Source organism: Bacillus rossius, chromosome 1, assembly GCF_032445375.1.
Source record: "Bacillus rossius redtenbacheri isolate Brsri chromosome 1, Brsri_v3, whole genome shotgun sequence".
NCBI classification, from domain to species: domain Eukaryota; kingdom Metazoa; phylum Arthropoda; class Insecta; order Phasmatodea; family Bacillidae; genus Bacillus; species Bacillus rossius.
The window spans coordinates 241173989-241194045 of record NC_086330.1 but is presented as its reverse complement, the minus strand read 5'-3'; the positions used below and the strand labels follow the sequence as shown (position 1 = coordinate 241194045).

At 35.7% G+C, this 20057-nt stretch overlaps 1 protein-coding gene across 1 annotated transcript in view; it reads left to right on the top strand.

The window, feature by feature from the left end:
* The window catches only part of LOC134527415 (CD63 antigen-like), a 56324-nt gene that overhangs the window by 10378 nt on the left and 25889 nt on the right, over nt 1–20057 (top strand). The window contains exons 3-4 of the mRNA XM_063360085.1: nt 10021–10191; nt 19582–19797. Of these exons, the coding sequence (XP_063216155.1) occupies nt 10021–10191; nt 19582–19797 (387 nt within the window). The remainder of the gene's footprint in view (nt 1–10020; nt 10192–19581; nt 19798–20057) is intronic.

Sequence of the window (20057 nt, the reverse complement as noted above, 5' to 3'; positions counted from 1 at the left end):
GTACTCTGCTTTTGTATGTTTTATATCGATGGCTTAGAATGAAAACCTTGTATCTCATAAAATGCAAATTCTACAGCAGAGACAAAAAACTGTTTCTTTCGCCCCCCTCAATTAATGATTGTACAATTCTTTTATGTGATTTCCCGATAGAAAGCAGTAGGATGCACATTTTATTTCTTTCAGCCAAACATTTTGTGAGATACGAGGTTTTCCAGCCAAAAACATAAAAAAACGTATTTTCGTCCAAAAATTGAGATACGAGGTTTTCATTCTAAGCCATCGATATGTAAAATAGCATTTTGCCATTCTTCTTTGGTGATGCTATTGATTGCTTCTGTTGTGATGTTTTCAATGGTACGTGATGATTGAGCGACATTTTTTTCAGCAACACGTGATTTCACAATGTTCCATACATAATAGCATTAAGCTCACAGTGGTATGGTGGTAATCTTATTACTTCATGCCCATGTTCTTCTAACATCTCATCTATGCAAAACCTGGGAGGTGGACGTCGACCACGAACGAGCTGGAGGAGTTCACATTTTGTCATATCATTGTCATGGGGAATGTTGTTGTTCTGTAACCATTGGATGATATCTTGTTTTCTTGTACCGGCTGTTGGTGGCTTATTTAACTGGACGGAATGATAAGGGGCATTATCCATTACAACCAACGAATTAGCAGGCAGATTTGGAATAAGCTTGTCTTGCACCCATCTGGAAAAGTAACTGGCTATGTAACTGGCTATGTATAGTTTTTTGTTTTGCTGTACTGCCCGATGCCATTTGTCAATACACATTATATTGACTTGATGTAAGCTTTTCGACATACGCCATTGCTTAGCACATGTATGTCTGTAGAAGAAAACTACAAAAAAACACAAATTACAAAAAACACAAATTAAGCAAAAAATTGCTGTTCGTCAGGATTTAACGCCACACAATACTCCACAACAGGAATATGGTCAACAAACAAAGAAAAACAAAGAAAAATGGACTAACAGAACGGAAAAAAACCACAAATGATGACAGCACAAAAATACCGAACTCAAAAAATTCAGCACAACAGTTGAAACGAGACAGAAACACAGCAAAACGAAAAGACGAAACAAACACAATAGTTTTCCAAAAAATAATAAATAAAATAGAAATGAAAAAACTAGTGATGGGTCGAGTCACCCTATTTCAGCATCGAGTCGAGTTCGAGTTAAACAAAGAAATTTATCTTCGAGTCGAGCTCGAGCCGAACTCATGGAAATTTGTCAAGATGAGTCAAACTTAGCGAGGTACAAGTTGCAGAATGATGAGCGAAATAAATATAAGTAAAATATTTCTCAATATAATATAATTATTGAAGGTTGCCCTACACATTTTTATTTTTTGTCTTTTTTTTTTATCTTCATACTGACACTAAGTGAAAATGCACATCCAAGTGACGAATCAGACTTGAAGTTGATGATGACGGAGTCTTGTAAATTTTCTGCAGCATTTGCATCAATTTTTTCAAAAAATTCCCAAATCTCTGCTCTTGATTTCTGTTCGTCACTTTGTGACGTCCCAGGCCGTACAAACACATCAATACTAATACTAAACCGCTTATGATTAATACGACGCCGGCGACGCAAACATTACTTTCAAGTGTAAAAATAAACATCAACAGCCTCAATTTTCCGTTCGGCCATGGAAAACTGGTTGGAGATTTCAATTATTGTTGATATCGATTTGTCAAAGTGGCAACATTCCCTGGCTGTATGATGACTTACGTAGGCCATTGGCCCGGAGTTAAAATGGCGGCTATCTAGTGTTTAGTAGTAAATATTATTTACTTCCAAAGCTGCCCAAATATTGACGATGTTCGTGGTCTTATTCATGACTGAATCTAGAGAACATTTTTTAAATTCCGTTTTAGTTAAATAAAGGTATTTTGTTGCAATTAGAAATATTAAGTGCATATTGAAGGATGGGATGCAGTGTTTGCGGTTATACACGATCGAAAATAAATAATCTTCCGACTTCGTTTTCAAGGTTTTCAGTGTTGGATCAGAGGTTTTCCACTAGGTAGGCCTAAATAACACGTTATATTTTATTTTATTTTAAAGTGCATGGTTTCGGATAAGTACCTTCATGACTGGAAATTGTGCAACATTATGGTCGAGCCAAAAACTAAACTTTGACGAGACTCGAGGACATGATCTTAATCAACTCGGTTTTCGAGTCGAGTTTAGTTTCGCCGGCTCGACTCGACTCGCTCGATTTTTCGAGTCTCGACCCATCACTAGAAAAAACCCCCACAAATGATGACAGCACAAAATATTGAACCCAAACAATTCAGCACAACAGTCAAAATGAGACAAAAAGACGAAACAAACACAACAGTTTTCTAAAACAGAAACAAGCGACGTTTCGGGAACTGCTATCTGCTCCCGTCCTCAGGCAGAGACGCACCTGTGCTTCCATACCATGTGCGCCTCTGCCTGAGGACGGGAGCAGATAGCAGTTCCCGAAACGTCGCTAGTTTCTGTTTTAGAAAACTGTTGTGTTTGTTTCGCGTTTTCGTTTGGTCGTGTTTTTGTCTCATTTTGACTGTTGTGCTGAATTGTTTGGGTTCAATATTTTGTGCTGTCATCATTTGTGGGACTTTTTTCGTTTCTCTTTTGTTTATTATTTTTTGGAAAACTATTGTGTTTGTTTCGTATTTTCGTTTTGCTGTGATTCTGTCTCGTTTAAACTGTTGTGCTGAATTTTTTGGGTTCAGTATTTTTGTGGTGTCATCATTTGTGGTTTTTTTTCCGTTCTGTTAGTCCATTTTTCTTTGTTTTTCTTTGTTTGTTGACCATATTCCTGTTGTGGAGTATTGTGTGGCGTTAGATCCTGACAACAGCAACTTTTTGCTTAATTTGTGTTTTTTGTCATGTGTTTTTTTTTGTAGTTTTCTTCTACAGACATACATGTGCTAAGCAATGGCGTATGTCCAAAAGCTTACATCAAGTCATGCACTCCCATTGCACTAATCGTTCAAAAATAACACGTTATATTACAGTCACGCACGCTTCGAAACCTTGCTCCGCTTTCAAAGGATCCGTGAAATACTTGGAACAGCGATACGTATCCGCGCACTGTGTCGTGACTTATGGTGACAACTCTACTTGCCGTCCCACCCGCGACATGACGCGCTTCGACCATTGAGGCGGACTAGGGAAAGGGAGGGGACAGTGTGGCGGAAGGGATGACGGCGGAGGGAGGGGTCCGTCTGACCTTGGGTAGTTCACATTTTTCCCGGGACCACAGTTGGCTTGGGCGTGTAGTAGTTAAGATTTTGCTTTTGAGTATGTATTGCCAATATAAAAGTTTTCCCAGATATAAAGTTTCCCCTCTATAGTGAACATATAAACTACTCCCTTCAGATTCGTTATAACAGGGTTCTACTGTATTTTATTTAAGCTGTCATATAACTTTGAGCTTAAGGTCTTTTTTGTACATTTACCATACATATAACAAGATCAATATATGTAATGTGTTTATTATATATATTATATATGTGTGTGTGTATGTCTCTGTGTGTGTGTGTGTATGTCTCTGTGTGTGTGTATGTCTCTCTGTGTGTGTATCTCTCTGTGTGTGTGTGTGTCTCTGTGTGTGTGTGTGTAAAATATTTATTGATATATGAAACAAATGTGCTCATCAGCTTATACATTGGAAGTTAACTGTTTATTATTTTAACTGTCAGTAAAGCAGCTTTATATGTGGCAAAAAAAATATCTTTTATTTTAGTTATATAAATATGGTCTTCTTTTAGTGTAAAGGTTAGTTTAAATCCGTAGTGAGTTATATCATGATATTTATCACTTTTACCTAGTTTTTTGCCACTGTGTTGAAATATTTAATCACAGTGTCATGTAAGTACATGTGGGCAATTTTCTGTCACGGAGGAGTTTCGGGACAAGCGACATAATTAAATTGATCAGTTAAAAATGATCAAAAACATGGCCTCTAAAAATTCTGTTAGTTTGAAGCTTAAATTTGACCTCGTCTCAAAAGAAAAGGGTAAAATGTAACTCAGTAGAGGTCTACGAATTGTAGAGTAAATGCAAGAGATAAAAAAAAAAATTGAAAAGCCAAGTATTTTGTGATTTATATCAGTCATAAGAATTAGACTTTAATATGTTTACATTTATGCTTAATCCCTTTGAGTGGTTAGTATGTTAAAATGTCAAGAGGGTTGCAAACTAAATATATAGAATTTTTTGAAAATTCGGTCACTAAGGAATAAACATCTGTTCAACAAAAATTGAGTGTAATAACTGCTGCATAAATCTTCACTATTTCATATTTAGATGTGACAGAAACTCCACACACAATGCTGGAAAGAGGAAATGGTGTTTTGATTGCGCTAAATAAACTCAAATATCCTTCAGTCCATCAAATAATAATCTATGATTATTCTGGAATTGAAGTGCTCTGGTTCAAAATTAAAACCCCGCCAACTAACTATCTAATGTTTATCTAATGTTTATCTGTAGCATTGAGACTGCAGCATTATCTTTTTAGTATTTTACAGACTTAAAGTTGAAGTCCAATTGATACATTAAAACAAAATCGTTAACTTTAACTACCAAGATGATATGATCGTACTTGGTGACTTCATTGTGCCTGGTGTTGATTTGAGTAATAAAAATACTTTTACTATATCCTATATCACATTCATAAATAAAAACTAAAGCACAGTCCTTGATTAATGTTTTAGATCTTTGCTTTTCTAATCTACCACAATGTGATGTAATAAAATCAGTTTAAGCAATTGTCAAAGAACACATACCACATACTGCCCTTGATATTAAAATTACAATGGATTTTCAGATAACAAACAGTTTAATCTCTACCTATTAAAATTATAAAACTGGTGATTATCTAGGTCTATATAACCCCATAAAGGGTGCCGTCTGCCCAGACACACATACGGTGTACAGAGCTTAAGGAAAAATGTGATTTCAAAACTACTCAAGATATCATATCAGAGTGGGGTCTGTTTACGAAAAGCATTTAAGAATTTGCTGAGGGCTTAAAAGTACTTTTGATGTCGGATTAAGTTTTAAAACTATATTTTTAGAAGAGTTAAATGGCTAAAACACACATTTTCAGAGTAATTTTTTAGGCGTAAAACCATTGTTATAGATTCTTGAAAGCACATAAGAGCCTTGCATTACACCTTTATCTTCATTTATCCGATTTAATGTTACAGTCACAGCTAAATTTCACAGTTCTATGTACGGCGAGATGATTGCGTGACACTTCACAGCCTTGCGTTCAGAGGCGACACTGCGCTAGAAACACCAGCGAAAGTCGCGCTTATCACCCGCCTCACTAACACACATACACTGGATCAATTTTTTAATGACTTCTGAAGTTAACGTCTTGTTCATTTAACCAATTTCTTGTGTGATAGAATTAGTGCTTTAATTTTAAAAGTCTCTAAATACCTTCATTGGTTTTCAAAGGAACTAATACAAGTTTGAAATCTAAAAAACACATTTTTCAGCTCTCCCAACAAAATACAATGTATGTCTGTAAAGTAAGTACCGTTTAGTCATTAAAAAAAAACTCTTGAGAAAAAGTTTTTATTGGCAGTTTTAGTTTACTACATATCTACTTCATATTTTCACAGTCACCACTCAGTTCCAAGCACTTTGCGTAACGCTTCACCAGTTTCTTTTACTCCTCTGCATAGAAGTTCGCCACCTGTGAATGGAATGGATGCCTGGGCCATAGGCATCATGGACATTGTATATGCAATGCATGTAGCCTGAGTACAGGCGTTTGGTAAACATCTCTGGAAAATGTTTCAGCGATCTCCATACTAGTAAAAAAAAAATGGCTACGGTTTTTTGAAACGGAAAGGTGTAATTTTGAATGATTTAATGAAACCAGTCAACAATTACTGCAAAAATTATAAAATTACAATTGTTAACTGGTTAAATTTCCATTTTCAATTTATTTAGTTTCCATTTTCCATAGAACCCTAACTTAAATTAAATACATAACCGTCTATATCGCCAATATTCATTCCATTCTCAGTAAGGTCAAAATTAGAAAATGGTTCTGTGATTTCGGATTGCGCTAATAAATCAGACAGTGAAAAAATAGAAAATATTCAAAATAAATTATTTAAAATAAGTAAAAAAAAAAAACTGTCCTTGTCCTAACCTAGTTTCCTTGTCTGAACACAGTGTATATTTATTTAGATTCACTTTGTTAGCCGCTGTTAAAATTCCAAACTAAACTGTAAATTGTAAATATCTTCTTGACAATACTGGTATAAGAGTACCTCTGTTTAATAGTCGATTACAGTCTCCATTATGTAAATTACACAAAACAAATATTTTATATAGATTAATTAAAACTTTAATAAATTAGCAAAATGCTTATAAACTTATTAACTCTAATAACTTATTCTTTGGCACTTCAATAATTTGGTAATTTGTATATCTTATACATATACCTCATATCTTAAACTTTTGTACTGGTATTAAAATTTGTAAAGATGTTATTTTTTATTAAACTTTAATTGAGTATGTTATTTTTTCATGTGTGTGTTAATTTGGTCTGACTTGGTGATCATGTCTTGTATCTTTTTTTTAATCTGGTTTATTATTGTTAGTTCGGCCAGTAGTTTTATGTTTCGTCTATTGTGTATCTGTTGTGCATATCACTAAAGTTAATGAGACTTAACTATTGTTACAAATAAAATAAATAAAATTTTGTCTGAATTACTAACATTAACCATGCTGGGAAAACTATCCTACACAGTAACACAAGGAAAAAACACCATGTTTTAAGTTTGGAGGGTGGTTTTGTTACAGAAAGATGTTGAATGAGTGCCACCATATGTTAAGGCCAACAAACCCTCTGCAGTCTCCTCCCACCTTTGTGGGGCGTGAGATTTTGACCCTTCATAATTATGTTAACCAGAATTACCATGTCCTGGCCTATTCTCAACGTCGGGCATATTTGTACTGATTGATGGTGATGTGGGCTCTTGAGGTTTCCCACACGCCCTAGACCTGCTGATAATCGGCACATGGCAAGAAAGCAACATGGTTTTCCACATAAATTTTTATTTTCGTTGACACGCCCTCATACATATCTAAATTAAAACTGTTACAAAGCTCTAGGGCACTAATCAATTCAGGTGTTTTGCAAGCCACCCTCCTGGCCGCACTCAAAATTTGGTGGTCAGATTTCAAAGTTCCTTTAAGGTGTTAATAATAATTATTAAAATAGACTGCTGTCTGAGGCGGGTCCTGAGGACATTATGAAAATGATTGGAAATAATTAAAAGCGAAAACAGTATTTTTTGGCCAGTGATGGCAACGGATGAAGTCCCCGGGTGCTGTCGCGTCCTAACTTGGCCTATTCAGACTCAGGCGACAGAACGTGCTCTTCGAGGGATCATGGTGTCTCCGCACTGAGAAATTTGTGCCATGGGTAATTGGAGAGGAACACACCAGCCACGCTTACATAAATGAGGTACGTCCTCCCACGCCTTTGTGTTGTCCACTTCGGCCAACCTCGGGTCCGCTTGGGATTGTTTGGTGCTGTCTTTGTGAAAAACTTATAATTAGTTAATTTACATTATTTGGGTGCTTCAAGTTTTTCTGCTGTAAACAAATACTATTAGGGATCAATACAAAAGAGTTAAATTACTGGATGTAGTTAATTATAAGGGGTACATAGTACTGAATGACCGGTTCTCTTCCGGAGATGTGGCACACTGAACACACACACACTAATGTACTGCAGTGGTACAAATGCCAAAAAAAGAATGGGTGAGGGTAGGGAAATGAGCAGAGTCTTAATAGGCTGATAGGCGTGAAGCCCCGGTTGATGTCAACCTTTAAGTTAATTTTTTTTGACTAATTTCAACCAAACGCCCTTTATATTGATAAATAAAATCATTTTAATCAGGATACAGAGCTAATATATTTTTTTATATTTGTGCAGCTCTCATTATGATTATTTCTGATTACAGTTTCCTTGGTGGCTCATTGCAAAGACACAATAAAATAGATCTCTCTGATGCATCCCACCATCTACCAAGTTGCCTCATAATTAGAGGCACGATTATATGGTAATGCGCGATAAAACGGAATAACACCGAAAACAACTTGAAAACACGAAATAAAACGAAATTGTGCGAAATCCGCGATATGTCACGAAATTTCGTCTATCCTGATTATTTACGTTTTTTTCCCCATTCTGTAAGGACAATTCACTATCTTCAGCACAATAAAATATTTCTGACAGTAACTAGCAGCCATATATATTATATGCAACGGTGATTCATTATAGATTTTAAAATGAAGTCTCGAATTTAACGTAATATTTTCTTTAAACGGTAATATTGTGTACCATAATAATTTAAGATGTTGATAACTATGATACAATGGCCGCCGTTCACTTTCTGTAAATACAAAAGTAACAAACATCCAAAATATGTTTTTCTAAGATTACGTTTTTAATAATTAAAATATTACACACTAAAGCGCATTGTTTTTTCTGTTTATTTCAAATAAAGTACGTAGGGTACGAAAATGAAATTAACCCTGCTCAACGTAACGATTGTAAATAATAAATAGTACATGTTTATGTCGGTATTAATTTTCACGTACGTATGTTGGTATTCGGTATGCGTTTGTATTCGCATCTATTCTCCACTGTTTTGATCTTTCCAGCACGGCAAGTTTTTGCGTATTAAGAGGTTAAATTCTTCCTATGTGATTAAAATTTTTTGATAATGCCTAAAACGAAGGTTTCTGCCAGTGACCGATTGAAAGAATTTTCCAGCGAAGGATTTTATTTCAGTGATAAAATTTTAATGTGCAAATTCTGTAACTGCAGGCTAGACTACGAGAGACGCGATACGATTGTGAAACATGTCGCGAGTGAGAAACATAAGCGTTTGAGGCAAAACTCATCTGTTAAACGACATCCTTGTCTAAGAGTCTTCAATGCCATTAATTTGCTGTTCAACCCAAGAAATGTGAGTAGGGTTAGCATAGAAGATGCAAACCTACAGAAGCCTCTGCATAACTTGCCTTATGTTTCCCATCTTCCCATTGATACATTCATACAAAGCTATGTTGCTTTCAAAAAAATAATTGAGGATGAACTTTCATTGCCAGAAACAAGTCAAATTGATGTTGCAAAGGTACTGTGCTCCCTTAAAGACTACAGTGAATTTGCTCAAGCCAGTTTAAGGGCAATCTGGTTCCCAACATCAAATGTTGATGCAGAACGTTCATTTTCCAGGTACTCATTGAAGACAACGTCTCACTCCAGAAAATGCGGAAAATGCGGAAAATTTAACTATGATAGCATTTCAATAAAACCGTCTTAATAGTAACTTTGGAAGTGCTTAATTGTGTAATTTTGTAGTGTATGTGATTGTAATTAAGTCATGAAATTTTTAGTAGTTATTTAAAAGTTTGAATTTATGAATTTTAAATGAACTTAATTGTGATTAGATCATGAGGTTTTAGTGTTTATTAATATTTGTTTTAATAAATTTGCATGTTGTACAGAAAAGCAAGAAAATTTTGCCGTGGGTATTTTGAGCAAAAAAATAAAACCATATAACACTGAAATCTTTATTTCTTTACACCGAAATTTGTCTTAAAATAACACCACAAAATCTTGACTACCCATAATCATTGTATGGTGGTGGCACGCCTCCCAGTCCCTATAACTTGACACCTCTTCTGCTGTGCTAGGACACTCAGGTTACTCAGATGCCACATTTACAGAGGCTTCATTGCCTCATTGGACATCTACATCATGACTACCTTGTGAGTAACCACTCCAGACTGTGCATAAGACTGCAAATATTGCTTTAAGATGAATACAGTTACAGAAGCTGGCATCAGAAGTGCTGTAATGTACAACTAGTGGAGCTGTGCCTGTTTCGGATGTGGGTGCGAAGTATTGCGGTGAGGATAGGGGTGAGGCTCAATGTGTGTTGCTTCAGTTTGCAGTGCTGCTGTTGGCCATCTTTGTGCTGGAGCTTGCCGGTGGAATCACAGGATACCTCCTGAAGGACGATGTCAAGGACTTGCTGGGGAAGAGCCTTAACGAGACAGCTCTCCACTATGAGACCAATAAGGACTACAAGAATTCCTGGGACATCATGCAGACCGATGTGAGTGTGTGCGGTTTGTTATTTAGGATTATAGCTTTTTGTATTGGCATGGCAGACACCGTAAATAATTTTACATCCCGGACAAAACATTGTTGTTTAACTGTGTGTTGGGGTTACTGCTGGTGGCTTTGTCGTGCAAAGGCTGTTGAGAAATGTCAATGGTAATTGGGTTATCTGAAATATCTCCAAAACCGCAAATCAAAAACATTATTGTACTGCACGGACATAATCGTGAAGGGAAGAACGTGGAATATTGCTGGTAGAAAATTTTGGGGAGTACGCAATAAACAAATATGAATTAGTAATTCATATTGAGTAATCATTTGTGTACTATAGTCCTAAAATATGTAATTTTAACATAAGTGTACCCTTCAAAAAGAGTTTTGAATTTGTTTTACCTTCAGAACATTTCATAAATACATACTCAGTGTTTATATGTCTGGAAAGCCATGAAAAGGTACAGAAATTAAAAGTAACAGTGCTAAAAGTCACAAAACTTTAATTTTCAGCAGCCTTTTCCTAACTTGAGTTTTTGATGTGAAAGTCTTTTAGCTCTCGGTATACAGCATGTGGTAGGAGTAATTTCGTGAATGAAATTAAAGGCGATTGGAACGGAAATGTCCCTGAACACAGTGCTGCCATCTGTGGAAGTCAGACCCATGTAATTTATCCCTTTACATTAACTTCCGCGAACATCAGGGGATGTACTAAGTTTATTGATGTACCAAACTAAACATTATTATAGTACAAATATTCATTAATACTCTTATGTTGTTATTTATAGTTATAAAAAGAAATATGGCAACTCAAAAATATGCATTACAATTTTGACTGTCCCTAGTTACCATGTTTTTATCGCATAATAATTGTCGCACTTGCATAATTGTTGCACCGTTATTTTAAGGCATAAAAATTTTTAAAAAAAAATCTCTCATAAACAGTTACATTATGTTTTTGGTTCTGCTGTTAGTCTGAGCACTTTGTGTAAGTAATAAACAGGATAGGATGAAGCACCGTGCAACAGCAATTGTTTTAAAGTTGCTTTCAGGCATTTTGGTATTATAATGGGAAAATGCAGTAATTATAAACACGTTTAAGATATACCTGCACAATACGATTTCCCATCCAATATGGTCGAATGTTTCGGTCCCACCATTTTCCCAATAAGATAATAGATTATTTTTTTCTATATAAGATTTTGACAGATAACTTATTTTTCCTTTCAAAATTATGTATTTTAAATTTGAAATCTATTTTTTGTTTGGATATTACTGCTTACTTATTTAATTAACAGAAATACAAAATTTGTCAATTTTCTTTTAAAGACTTTTCAAACGTTAAAACCATTATCTGTTCATCTTCATCACCGCTGTGTATCGCTTATAAAAATGTAGCTAGCACTAGTTGGCACCATTCATGTTTGGTTATATTGATGCCCATATAGAGTGCGCGCGCACAAGGTCAAATAGTGATATAGATAGCTCGCCTATTGCATGCAACGCGTCGCTCTGTCTGGTGCCGAGTAAACAACATTTGATAGCCTACACTCTTTCTTGGTTAGTATATACTGCAACGATAGCTCACGTTCGGTTCATGTTTTTCAATTTTTCTATTTAAAGTTTAATAAAATACAGTGAAACCCCGTATTTACGTTAACGGTATTTACGTTTTCCCGTTATTTACCTCCTTTGTTTTTGGCCCAATTTATTTTCCATAAGGCGGTATATGTCGTTTTCACGCTTGTTACGCCGGAAAAGTTTCTTCATTTCCGTTATTAACGTCTCGTTCAGTGTTTACAAACATCGAAACATGGCCGCCATAGAAGAAAGATACATCAAAAGCTGCGTATGTGAATGCGTTCGCGTCGTGAACAGTGCAAGTAACCTTGCACTATTCATAATACTTCTATTTCCACAGCTTTCCGCTACGAGCGCTGGTAGTATCATTGGCTTTAGCGGTAAATGTATTTGACACATCTTTAACTCTTTGTCGTTATTAATATCTGTGAGAAAATGGAGAAAGTGAAACAACGCAAAACTATTACCGTTGCCGATAAAATTAAAATAATTGCCAAATTCGACGAATATGTTGGATCACGTGTGGACCTTGCGAAAGAACTTTCAATCCCTGTGAGTACTCTTAACACCATCATCAAAAGCCGAGAAACCATCACTGCAAATGCCGCGCAATGTGGGCCAAGTGCTAAAAAACGTAAATATGTGAAGGACTCGAAATTCAAACAGCTGGAAGATATTCTTCTTGAGTGGTTTTCTGGTGCACGTGCCGCAAATTTACCAATAAATGGTACAATACTGAGAGAAAAAGCACGTGTTATTGCCTCTAGGCTGGGAATTCAAGATTTCTCAGCTTCCAATGGATGGATTGATCGGTTTAAGCAGCGTCACAATATTGTTTACAAGGTGGTTTGTGGCGAAAGCAAAAGTGTGGATGTGGAGACTGTGGAACATTGGAAGGAAAAGCTACAGGAAAAAATTGCTGGGTTCAACCCGAAAAATGTTTTCAATGCCGACGAAACAGGGTTGTTTTTCAATGTTCTACCAGACAAAACCTTTAGTTTTAAAGGGGAACCGTGTCACGGAGGTAAGCCCAGCAAGCAACGGATTACTGTGTTATTGCTTACCAATGCAGATGGAAGTGAAAAACTCCCCCTTTATGTCATTGGCAAAGTGAGGAAACCTCGGTGTTTTAAAAACATCAAGTCACTCCCAACAAAGTACGAAGCAAACACCAAAGCCTGGATGACCAGTGCTTTGTTTCAGAGCCAGTTGCATGCATTTGATTCAAAAATGGCTTTGCAAAATAGGAAAGTTCTTCTTTTCATAGATCAGTGTTCTGCTCACAAAGCAACCATCCAGCTTCGCAACACTGATATTGTCTTCTTCCCAGCAAACTGCACGAGTAAGCTACAGCCCCTTGACTTGGGTATCATTCAGGCATTCAAGTTTTTGTACCGCAGATACCTAGTTTCAAGGGCAGTAACAATGCTTGATGTTGGAAAAGACCCTTATTTGATGAAGATAAATCTGCTGACTGCATTGCATTTTAGTGCAAGAGCCTGGAAAGAAGTGAAAACATCAACAATTCAAAACTGCTTTGCAAAAGCTCGATTTGTGTTCCCAGAAAAGCCTTACACTCTCAGTGAAGAAGATTACAGTGACATTGAAGATGTTGAAGGACATGGGAGGGTGTTGCAGGAGAAATTATTTCAAGATTACGTGGATGTGGACAGTCAGGTGATCACTTCGGAAGTGCAATGTATAGAAGATATTGTAGAAAGCCATGTCAGTACTTCTCAACAGAATACTGACGAAGATGATGATGATGATGAAGAAGTGACAACACCCACGAGTAAAGATGCTCTTGCTGCTCTTCAAACTCTGCGAGACTACATTGGAGTATCTGCTGGTGAAAACTGTGATGGTGTTTTTGATAATTTTTATACTTTAGAGAAGCAGATCATGTGCATGAACACTCAAAGATGCAAGCAAACCAAGATTTCTGATTATTTTACAAAGAAATAGACCTAAGTTAGGCTTGAAAGTTTTTGCGCATAACCCTACAAAACTTTTTTATGGTAACATTTTATCATGGCACACATTGTTTCAATGTTGTATTCACACAATTTTATAAGTTATATGTTGTAAATTTATTTTTGTTTACATAGGCCTAATGAAGGATTTTTTTTTAAAGATATTTCGTTCACTGTGTCTTTTTTTTTGATGTCTCTGACTACTGAAGTAAAAGGAGTGCATTAAACCAGGTATGTTACATTTTAAACATATGTTTCCCTCAATTTACACTTTCCTGGTATTTACACTTTTTTTCTCTGTTCCCCTGAAAAGTGTAAATAAGGGGTTTCACTGTATGTTTTTGTTGAATGACTTGTTAATTTAAATTGTTTGGTTTGCTTTTGTATACTCTACTTTTTAAATAAACATATTTTCCATGATTAAGTTTTGTTTTTGATGAGCCTTGAAGAATTAGCAGGGAATGGGAGAGGTAAGTGTTACGTCACGTACGACGTCAAGCCGCCCGCTACCGCCAGCCTGGCCGGACGAGTTTCTTATGCTCTCGCAGAAGCTACCACAGTGGTTTTTCGTGGGGCGGGTAAGATAACATGACAGCTGAGACAGCTTTTCTTGCGATAGTGGACGCACCGAGCTCGGCTAGACACTGCCGCGTGGACAGTCTAGAGGGGTGGTATCTATTTTTAGCCGTCTTTTGTATGCCTGCCTGCTTACAGTACAGCTCTCGCCAAGATAAACGTGAACACATAGTGCCCAAAAAAGTGTATCAGACTTGTTTTTCAGCCGATTTTACTCAAATTTTCGACTTTCTCTGCTCAAATTTTTCACGGTGTCTCAAAAAAAACGGTCGTATAAACGGAATAGACGCATCAGAGGGGGGTCGCATCGGCGGGATTCTACTGTATTGCAAAAAAAATTCCTCAAAAATTTTAAAAAATTTTTCTTCACATATAGGTCGCACTTCATTTTCCCCCCATCAAATCTGGTAAAATTGCCGCGACCTATATGCGAGTAAATATGGTATTTAAACTTTTATGTTACATGTTATTAAGGGGCAATTTTATATTATACAAGTTTTATTTGGAACTAGCTGCAGTACCCGGCTTTGCCCGGGCTGAACACCGGGTGAAATATTGTCCGCGAGTTACAGCAAAATGGATAGCGATATGTCCAGTGTGTTGGACATTAAGAAATGACACATAATTACTGTTTGTGTATCTGTGACCTATGATTTTCTGTTTACCCAGGGCGATCGGTTGAAAGGTTTAGAAGTTGATGCGCTACAGCGCCATCTAGCGGCGAGTTACAAAAAAAATGGATGATAAAAACACTTCAATGTGCCAACTTTCATGGCGATCGGTCAAACGATGTAAGAGTTTATCGACGTCATACATACCAAAATCCAATTATATATATTCTTATATTTCGAAATTTTGGGGCTTTCACTTTTGCGAAAAGTGGATGTTCAGGACCTCGAATGATTTGGAACACTCCATCTCGAAAGAAATGATATTTGATATTCCTGAAATAGTCGAAATTTTGGGGCTTTGTCCCCAGAGGGGGAGGGGTGATTTTGAGGACCCTGAATGGCTCGTAAACACTCCAAATCGAAAAAGAATAGGTTTTTGGAAATTTTGGGAATTTTTTTAATTATTGGGTCTTTGACTCCTTGTGGGGGGAGGGTAGTTTGAGGACCCCGAATGGCTCGGAAACACTCCAAATAGTAAAAAAGTATACTTAAATTTAAGAATTTTTTGAAATTTGTCGTATTTTTTGTGTTTTACACTCCCCCCCCCCCCCTCCCCCTCCCACAAAATTGGGTGCGAAGTCGACTTTGGGTAAAAGTTCCAACATGCCCCGGACACTTTAGTTTGTAATGACTTAATTTTAATACAATTTTCTCCAATTTTTCGAAATTTTGTGGCTTTCACTTTTGAGAAAAGTGGATGTTCAGGACCTCGAATGTTTCGGAACACTCCATCTCGAAAGAATAGATATTTGAAATTCCTAAAATTATCGAAATTTTGGGGCTTTTTCCCAGAGGGGGGCGGGGGGTTCTAGGACCCTGAATGGCTTGAAAATGCTTAAAATCAAAAGAGAAAGATTTTTTAAAAATTTTAAACTTTCGAAATTTTGGGGCTTTAACCACCTGGGGGGGGGGGGGGGGGATGTTGAGGACCCTGAATGGCTCGGAAACACTCCAAATCGAAAGAGATATAAAGGAAAACTTACTACCTACCTATGAATAATTTTCTAAATAAATTAATAAATAACTCTATGTTTAAGAATTTACGTACATACATAATATTAAACTTCAAACTATACACACCAAAAAAAACTAATGATGTTTGTGAAACTATTTTTTATTTGTCATAATGTTTAAAACATTTGTAGGATTTGTTGATATGTAAAACTGTGGTGGCCATATTCCGCTTATCCAAAGGAGTATAGAAATTAATAGAGATATCACTCCCTGTACACACCACAAATCTTTGAATTAAGTAAAAAAAAAAACATAGTCCAAAATGAAACAAAAAGTATAAATAACAACTAATTTGTCAAAAAAATTTATTCAACTGGAATGACAATGTTAACATCCACCTGAAATTTAATAGAAGAAGGTAGGTAAGAATTTATATATAAGAAAATAAATGAAATTAAAACATACATAAATAAAATTATCTCACACTCAACGAAACATAATGTTTAATATGAAATAAAGGAAGATGGCAATTACACGTAACTATTCTAATTAATAAAAAAAATCGACCTACCTGAAATAGTAAAATTCAAATTTTTCAACAATATATTACATAATTGATAAATATTTCTGGTCTTCGGTCTCAGTTGCCCTAAGACTCTTGACGCTCAGCAGATTAATTATAAACACTAAACCAAACTCCTTGCAAATAATTTATAAGTAGGTACTGTAAAAAAAATAATTTAAATTGTAATATACAAAAACGGTATTGAAAACTGAAACAAATATGGCGACACTACAAACTGTCAAGATATTTATTTTTTTCTTACTCTCTACTTAGTTCCTTACAATAGCAAAACGTAACGTAATGGCTTGAAAGCTATTGCTCGGCAGACATAGAGGAATGACACTAACAGTTTGTATATCTATGACACACGTTACATAAATTTATGATATATTTTTTTAACCCATTTAAAATTTATTTTTTTTTAGACAAAAGATAGCCTATATCCATCCCCAGGATATAATCTATCTCCTTGCCAAATTTCATTACGATCCGTTCAGCCGTTCAGCCGGGAAAAGGTAACAAACAGACAGACAGAGTTACTTTCACATTTATAATATTAGTAAGGATGGACAGCTATACCATTGTGAATTGTGTATATAGAAAATTTTGAAAACTGTTTTGAAAATATTGAATAATGAATAATTGAATCACGTAAGAATTTTCTAGTCTATTAAAATTAAATAGAGGTACTCGAATTTCGTTAATGACGAAATCGCCTAATTTTACTAACGATTTTGGAAATACATTCTAAGCACTTACAAATGTGTTTCCAAACGCCTATTTTGATTTTACAGCATTACGTTTTTACGAAATAACTGGCGATGCTGCGAAATTCATTACTATTCGCGATATTCTTGTTGTTTCACGAAATATCCGCGAAATGTCAGAATTTTAACGCGATATGAATATTAAGTTTCACAATAATACTTTTGCCGCAAAACGTATTCGTTTAGTAAACCAAAACATCGTAAGCCATTTTTATTATAAGATGCGCTATAGATAAGTTGAAGCATAATAAATACCAAACACTCGGCCTGAAAGCGGCAACCATTTATCAGCGTTCCTAGCGGGATGTGGATGAAGTTAGCCGTTTGGCCATATTTGTTTCCGTTGCAGAGATACTTATCTCTGATCCGTTGTTGTATTGCTTGTAAATAATAACAGAGAGGTTATGGGATTTTAACGTCGCAATACACCGGTCATGTGAAATGACCAATTGAGGTTTGAAAAGATCCTACGTTCCATGTAAATAGGTAAATGTGAACGAAAATAGGTAGTTGCGGTTTGTTTTGTTTGAAGTTTACTTGGTTTACTTGATACTTCACAATGCCTAAGGTTGTATCAGTGTTTGAACGAGCTAAAGAATACGAGCATGAAGGATTCATTGTTTTTAATAAAGAAAAGCGGATAATGATGTGTAAATTTTGCAATACGGTAGTAGATTGGAAAAGGAAAGATAATTGTAAAAACACTGCAAACAGCGAGCATCTCATTTAGAGAAGAAAAAAAAGTCAAACATCACCATCAGGTTAGGAAGTCAAAAGGCAAGTGACACTTGAGGATAATATTGTTCTCCATAAACGAGCAAAGGAAATTAAAGTCAAATTTGCAATTGATACAGTGCGTGCATTTGTTTCTGCAAATATTCCCCTAGAGAAGCTAGATCACCCAGCTATGAGGGAATGGTTAAATGAATACATGAAAGGTAAGTCAAGGAAATGTGTTACAGTTCTAACGTCCTAATAAACACAATTTTATGGGAATGAGGCCGTAAAATGTGTAGTAAAACAAAATTATAGTAAATTAAAAAAAAATTTTGAGCCTGAAATTTTACATGTACTGTAATCATTGTAATTGACTAATTTTTTTTAGGGAACCCTTTCTTACATGTTTACCAAACTATTTGGCCAAAGTGGCCAATTCTCCTGACAGGAAAAAATTAATTCTATAAAGTTTTGTGCAGGAACATAGCATAGGCCTATTTAATACTCAAAATGTTTAAATACATAAAAACAGACTGTAAAATTCGAGACACAATTTGTGATGTAAAATTTAAGTAGGTAATGTGTATATAATCTACCAGATAACATTTCAACTTCTGTAAGGCTTACACAGGAATCTAGTGATTGCTGTATCATGTATCATGTACAGCTTTGTGTATGTATCATGAAATTAAATAATTAGTAGAACAAATACACTCATTTAACAAAAAAAAATTATTTACCGAAATATACCACCAAAATACTTTTTTTTTACCGAAATATAGCACCGGAATCCTATAGTTTATTTACCAAAATCAGGCAGTTTTATTTACCATTTTTCATGGGCTCTATATATAAATGCTATATGGCAAAATATAAATGCTACGAACAGCCATTATAAACTCTATTTTCCAGTGCCTCTATATATTATATTTTCTGTACTTACCTTAGTAACATGTAGTATATTTCACAGTGTTGTAATGCATTATATTTCCTTTTGTATTAACTTTTACTTTATGTTTAAATTATTTACAATAGGTACGTATATCTTCAGATGGTGTGTCCTTCATCTGTGTCAATGTTATAATTCTTTTTGTTTTGTATTTGTTAATTGTAATTTTTTGTGTTTGTTTGTTTTTATGTATGGTGGCTACCACCCTGGCTCATCGCTGTTGGTAGTCATCTCACAACTTTAATAAATAAATAAAATAAATAAATTTTCACCTAACGAACGGTTATTGTTCAGTTCAGATATATTTTTTAAAGAATTTTGTTTACTATAGTGCTACATTATCAGAAAATGTTCAAAAGAGAAAGCGATTAGTTCTAACAATTGACTGTAAATTAATAATTACAGAAAATTGTGAAACTTGTGGCTGAATATGAAAGTAATGACACTACAGTGCATAACATAATAAGAAAAAACAGTGAAAAATTTTTTATGTTTTCTCTGTCAATGGACAGTTTAAGATGCTTACACAGAGGTTCACTAAATGCTGGAAAGTTAGATTCTCTGTCTAATCATGCACCCATCTCTTCACCTTAAGGTTGGAAATTGATGATTGTTTTCGGGATGGTCACTCTGATTTGCAGCTGAAGTGCTGCGGCATCGTAGAGCCCAGCGACTGGAACAACATCCTGAAAAACGCCACGGAGTTCCCGAGAAGTTGCTGCCAGAACATGCCCACATCAGAGCACTGCTCTGTCGAGCTGGCCAGTCCGACCGGCTGCCTCTCCGCCCTGCAGAAGTTCTTTGTGCACTATGCTTACGTGCTAGGTGGCATGGGCATTGGCATTGGTCTCGTACAGGTACGTGCACACAATGAATGAAACCCTCTCAGTAGGTTTTCATACCTGTTAACTTTTACAGTTTTCACATTTGAATAGAAAATAATCTACATTATGTGTTACATAGGTTATTTTGTGTCTTGAGTTGTGTATGGTAATGGCGATGTAACAGCGGTTCACTGCTGCAGATGTGAAAAGGCTCTGCTCTGATAGGATGGTCCTCGGCCAAGCCGCTGTGTGCTACTCCCAATTGTAACACTTGGTTGGCATACGTCACACGT